The sequence below is a fragment of the Pygoscelis adeliae genome, unplaced genomic scaffold, assembly GCF_000699105.1.
Source record: "Pygoscelis adeliae isolate BGI_AS28 unplaced genomic scaffold, ASM69910v1 Scaffold150, whole genome shotgun sequence".
NCBI lineage: Eukaryota > Metazoa > Chordata > Aves > Sphenisciformes > Spheniscidae > Pygoscelis > Pygoscelis adeliae.
Genome location: NW_008823872.1, coordinates 1260213 through 1265779, shown reverse-complemented (window position 1 = coordinate 1265779; position 5567 = coordinate 1260213). Strand labels below are relative to the sequence as shown.

Genomic DNA, 5567 nt, shown 5'->3' with positions numbered 1-5567 from the left:
AGGGCACGCAGCCAGGGCTCCCTTCGCAGTGGCATCAGCCCTGGGCCGTGCCCCGCAGTCAGTCGGCAGCTGTTCCTCCTTCCTCATCCCCGCCCTGGAAATTATTTATTTGCTGAAGAACAGCTTTCCCTGGGAAGCCTGCTCTAATGCCGAGGGACATCTTCAGTTACAAGGAAAAAATAAACAGTTTGAGCCTTGGAGGCCCTGACGCTCTGCAAACACCAGTGCTAAACCCAGGGCCGGCGTCGGCAGCTGCGCGGGGTCAGCGCAGGAGAGCAGCGGCATCCCCCAGGAGAGGGGCTCCAAGCACCCCTCCGTCACGCCCAGGCAGCGCCATGCCGAAGGGGGACAGCCCATACCGCCTGCAGTACTGCCTGGTCCCTGTGAAGGCGGCGCAGCCCTGGGGTGCTCTGGGGGGGCTTTGCCCTTTGCTGGGGGTTCTCCCTCCCCACCACGCTCAGGCCAGAGCAGCCCCGTGGCCGCACAGGTACTCCTCCACATACCCCCCCCCGAGCACAGCCGGCAGCGCTGAGACAGGGTGGCACCAGCATGGGCGCAGGCTGTGGGCCAGGGCATTTACCTTAGTTTTCTGCTCTTGGTTGTTTTTGCTCTCCTCCCCCCCCATTTGCAGCCAGTTTGCAGCCAGCTGTTTTGCAGCAGCAACTTCTGCCCGGGAGCTGGGACCACACGGCCGTCCCCTGGGGCTAGCAGGTAAAGCGGGAACCGGCACAGACCGCTGACTGCCCTGCGGAGCTGGCGACGCAGGCCAGGACAGGCATCCACCTTGCTCTCACAGGAGTAAGAAACGTCTTCTCCACCTGTGCGCTGGAGGAAGCTTGCGCTAGAGCCCCTCACCTCACCTCTGCATCCATTCAGTCGATCAGTATGTTGCTCCCGGTCATTTAAAGGGCTGCTTGTCCATGGGATGTCTTCTGTAACAGCACAAGGTAATTCTGATGAAAGGGCTGGACTGTTTGGTTTTGCCACCCTGTTATGGGTGGATGGAGTGACTCAGCCCCAGGATTTAGCGTGGTGCCAGAAACCCATTTACCTCCTTAAATACCTGGTGTGGACTGCGCACAAACCGAAGCTTGAGCTGTTCTCCCGCATCAACTCCTGCTTCAGCGTGGGGATGGCTTCTGGGCGCAGGCCTGGCTTCCCAGCCGAGCATCTGGCAGGTCACCTACTCCCCCTCCCGACGGCAGAGCGCTGCGCCAGAGTCCCCTCTCCCGAGGGAGCAGTTCCACACTTTGCACAACCACCCTCTGTGTGCAGGAGGCAGAAGCAAAGCGTGCCCTGGGCAGCAAAGGCTGCGCCCCAGCCCAGCGCCGCGCTGCAGGACAGGCCGAGGCGGCACCGAGCTGAGCACCCTGTTTTGTTCTCCATTCACAAGGGTGCATAGGAAAGCTTTGAAAATACAGCAGATTGTAACTGAAACCCCCGTTAGATACCTGAGAAGTTGTACGAACTGATTTACCTTCAAAGGTAGCCTCGCTCCGAGCAGGCAGTTGCACCAGAGACCTCCAGAGGAGCCTTCCGACCTGAATTACTCCACCTCTGTAACTGCGCCTTGTAGAACTGTAGACACACAAATACCAGCAAAACCCTCCCGGCTGTCACTTCGGGATGTTCAGAGTATCAGCTTGCTTCTGGTTTTTGTTTCCTCTCTGCAGTTCGGGCACGTTTAGTCTTCTCCGGGCACGATGATGCTATCCAAACCTGTGACTTCTCCTTGGATGCTCAGTGCCTGGTAATCAGTTTGGGTTTTTTCTTTTTTTTCCCCCTCCTGTTACTGACTAGTAAATGGCATGTTAGTGATCCGTATCACCGTTGGATCTTTTAGAGAGAAGATCCTCTCTAGGCAGTGCTGCTGCTCTCATGGCTGGGGGTGGAAGGCGACAGCCATTTCACCTGAAGTGCACTCCGATGTCATCAGAGGCTCTGCCGCGCATCCACCTTCTTCCCGTCTTCATTGTCAAGCCAACACACAGCTCACGCCACCCAGGAGCAGACCCTGGAAGGCCATCAGGGCAACATTACCCATGTTTGCTTTTCCGCATCAGGAATGCTGGCAAGAGCCATCAGGCTCCTCTCAGACGCGCTGCCGGAGGAGCACGGGGGTACACCACACCTCTCCAAAAGAGAAGCCCAAAGGCAGCCGGGCACGATCTGACAGAAGCAGCCTGCCCCAGCCTGCCCGATTCCCAGCACAGGGGCCCAGCCTCTCCCTCGCCTCTTTCAGGCATCAGCCTCCTGGGACAGGAGTGTGCGGATCTGGGATCCTCGTAGAGGTGCGCTCCTTCTTCCGGAGGGCCACGCGTGCTGGGTGAAAAGCATGTGCTTCTCCAGGAGCGGCTTGCTGCTGGCCACTGCAGGGTATTCAGAGACGGTAACGCACCGCATTTTGTAACCCTGCCTGCCTTTATGGCAATACGAACATGAGCCAAAGGAGCCAGTTCCCACACGCAGCACTCCATCTTACGGCACGTTTCAGCAGCCTGGATCCATGCAGAGCTGGGCCCAGAGCTGCGCCAGGCTGGGTCTCCTTCGCCGCCAAACGTATCGTGTTTGGGTCCGCACTAAGCTCCTGACAAAGCTATCGCACAGCCAGTATTAGCATCACCGTAAAGCTATCCCTCGTAATAGGTCAACATATGGGAAATCACTTTACCACACATAATTAGACCTCTCTCTGGTTAAAACTTGTTTGAGGCTTAAAAATCCTTCAGATCTATGCTAAGTTCAGCAAGCAGAATTAAGATTTTTCCTAAACAGAATCTGGATCCCATCCAAGTACTCCCTAACGGGTAGAGAATTTTTTGTGTTAGAATGCATTAGCTACACTAACACAAACCATGACTGCTGCATCACTAATGCTCGAGCAGCACTGCGTAACTCTTCCTTACATCAGAACCAAAAAAGGCTTTTGGAATCGCAACTCCATCCCCAAGTTCCAAAGAACTCCGTGGGGGACAGAAAGTCGAACGATTTAACTAGTTCTGTGCTTCAGGGGTGAAAGCGTGGAACTGTGAGACCAGGGGGTGCCTTGAAACTTTAGAGGCAACAATCTTCTAGTTCAGCTTTTCTCAACTCTGGTTTCCCCGATTTTACTGGGCCTCAATCAGTCTTCACACGCACACAAGAAGAACACTTGGCCTGAATATCGTATTCCCTACATTTTCCTAACACAACTGGAGCTGAGCTTCCTCTCTTCCCATCCCACAGCACGCAACGCTGTATGCTAACACCAGCCTGGTTGGACTATCCTCATCCAAAAGAAGTAAGCTGCGTGCCACTAGGACACCCTCTTTACACGGGTAACTCCCAGGGTGAGCGCAGCGTCAGCCTGCAGGCTTCACAGCAGGCAGCGTTGCAGCTTGTGCGGGTGGATGCAAGCGCCCCTGCAGTCCTGCCGCAGGCCCCCTGCGCAGCCAGGCACCGACAGACCAAACACCCTGCATCCGAAACGCACCTCTGCTGGCAGGCGATGCTGGACGGTGCCTTCACCTTCACCCCGGAGAGCACCCTCTTACTTCCAGGAGCTGCTTGCCAAGATTAAATCGGCTGCAAGCGGGAACAAATCTGGAGGACGATGCCGGAACCCAGCTTCCTGACCGACACTGAAGAGGCCTCCTGGGAAGGCGGCTGCAGCAGCCCTCTGGCCAGCCCTCGCTGCAGCTCCAGGCAGCGGTGGTCGGACTGGCGACCAGCCACCTGTGAGGCGCCCGCCTGAAGCCGTCTGCCGGCAGGGCCGGGCGGCTCAGCCGGGCAAACCACTGCCTGCGGCATCCGCCTGAACCGGGGACGGACGGGGATTCTTTGGCGCTACAACGAGTTGCGCAGAGATCCGAAACAAGTGCTGACGGAATTCTTCAGTTTCAGTGAAGTCCACTAAAACACCTCAGCAAATTAGTTCATCTCTGTAACACTTAAAACACCGGCACAAGACAAAAACTTCAAACACTTACTCTCAAGCTACTGAAGTGGTGAATACCAACTTATTCACACGGTAAACATCCACGTGCAGTTTCCGTTTTACGTCAATCTCAAGTTAAATACTTCTTACATGTTAAGTGCAACCCCAGCTTCGCAGATCTGTACTCGTCTGCCCGTTCCTCAAAGAGAAAAATAATCCTAAACTGCAAGTTATGTTAGTATTTTCATTAGCAATAAAAGTTCAAATAAACTTTCTGTGAATCCTCTGATTTCTCTTCATAAAGCTGTTCGCTTCTTTAACCCACCACTACTAAAAAAAACCACCAGTGACAGCTTCCAAACAAAATTCTATTTAATGAGACGTACTCAGCCAATATAATTAAGAACTTTCGGCACACTGCAGTTTTATGCCTTGATGGCGTATTTCCGGACAGGGTACAAACGTTCTTTTCGCTGCTGTTTTTTGGTCTTCAGATTTTCTTCATGTTTATTTAATCTGCGTCGCATGGCACGAGTCTTCTTCGGCCGCAGATCGAGAGGCTTATACTTTTTGCCCTATTTGCAGAAATACAGGACAAGTTGAGTTTGAGAGACTGCAAGGTAGCAATCAGGTGCACAAGCTCAGAGCGAGCCGACCTGCCTGCGAGAACAACATCAGCAGCAGTGCTTTACGCTTCTTTTTATTGGGACTATCGTTACAGTCTAGAAGTTTAAGAGAACTTCTCTCCACTGGGAAACATGAGTCGATTCCAACTTTCGTACCAGCTGTACTGGCTTCGACTCATGTTTAAGTAATGCTTAATCTTACAAGTCCCACTTATCCAACACCTCTGGTAAAGTTCTTTTTTTCCTATTCTATATAATTCAAACCCCAAGAAGTAATATTGTAAAAATTGGAAAAACTTATTGAGATAAAGAATTCCTTGGTCACCTGCAATATGATTGAAATTTAGGAGAGTATCTGTATGTCTGGAAACTGCATCTTCTAGAAAGTATACTACCCCGCAGAGAAGTGATGCTGCCCAGAAAACTCTCCTGGCAAAAGCAAATTCGCACCGAGCTTGCAGAATTCAGGGTAGTTTTGCAATAATATTTAAAAAGGAACCATGACTAAAGAACTTTAGAACCGAACATAAATGAGTATTTTTATCTTGGGTTTTTTAAGTAACAATCCACAAAATCAGTCCCTGCCTGCAAATTATGTATTTGAAAACAGTAAGAAAAAGAAGACTACTATGCAAGATGTTTGGGCTTACCTTGTAAAACTTCCTCAAGTTCTCCTTCTGGGTCTGGTTGATAACGGTTAGGACTCTGGCAATGGATTTGCGCACCACACGTCTGCACGTGGAAAAAAAAGTATGTCTCAGAGCATACTGAAAGGCAAGTACCACAGGTTTAAAACCCGGTATACAGAAAACGTGTACACGCTACAACCACGCGCCTGACATCGCACCGTGCTGTAGCAAAACACTAACAATTTCCAGCCTACCTCAGCATAACATCTCCGAGCAAACAGACGCACAAAGCGACTTTCAGGCCTACAAATATTTGTTCCTCTTTCGTGCCATTTTCTCCTCGTTTTACAGCACAAGGCAAGCACACAGGCTGCGAGAGCACCTCTCGAACACAGC

General features: G+C 51.9%; 1 protein-coding gene across 1 annotated transcript in view; it reads right to left on the bottom strand.

Annotated features, from left to right (window-relative positions):
* Positions 1-4266: 4266 nt before the first annotated feature.
* RPL35 (ribosomal protein L35) overlaps positions 4267-5567 on the bottom strand; it is a 4276-nt gene continuing 2975 nt past the window's right edge. Inside the window, exons 2-3 of the mRNA XM_009334451.1 lie at positions 5193-5309; positions 4267-4491 (exon numbers count right to left, since the gene is read on the bottom strand). Coding sequence (XP_009332726.1) covers positions 4342-4491; positions 5193-5309 — 267 coding nt within the window. The 3' untranslated portion in view covers positions 4267-4341. The remainder of the gene's footprint in view (positions 4492-5192; positions 5310-5567) is intronic.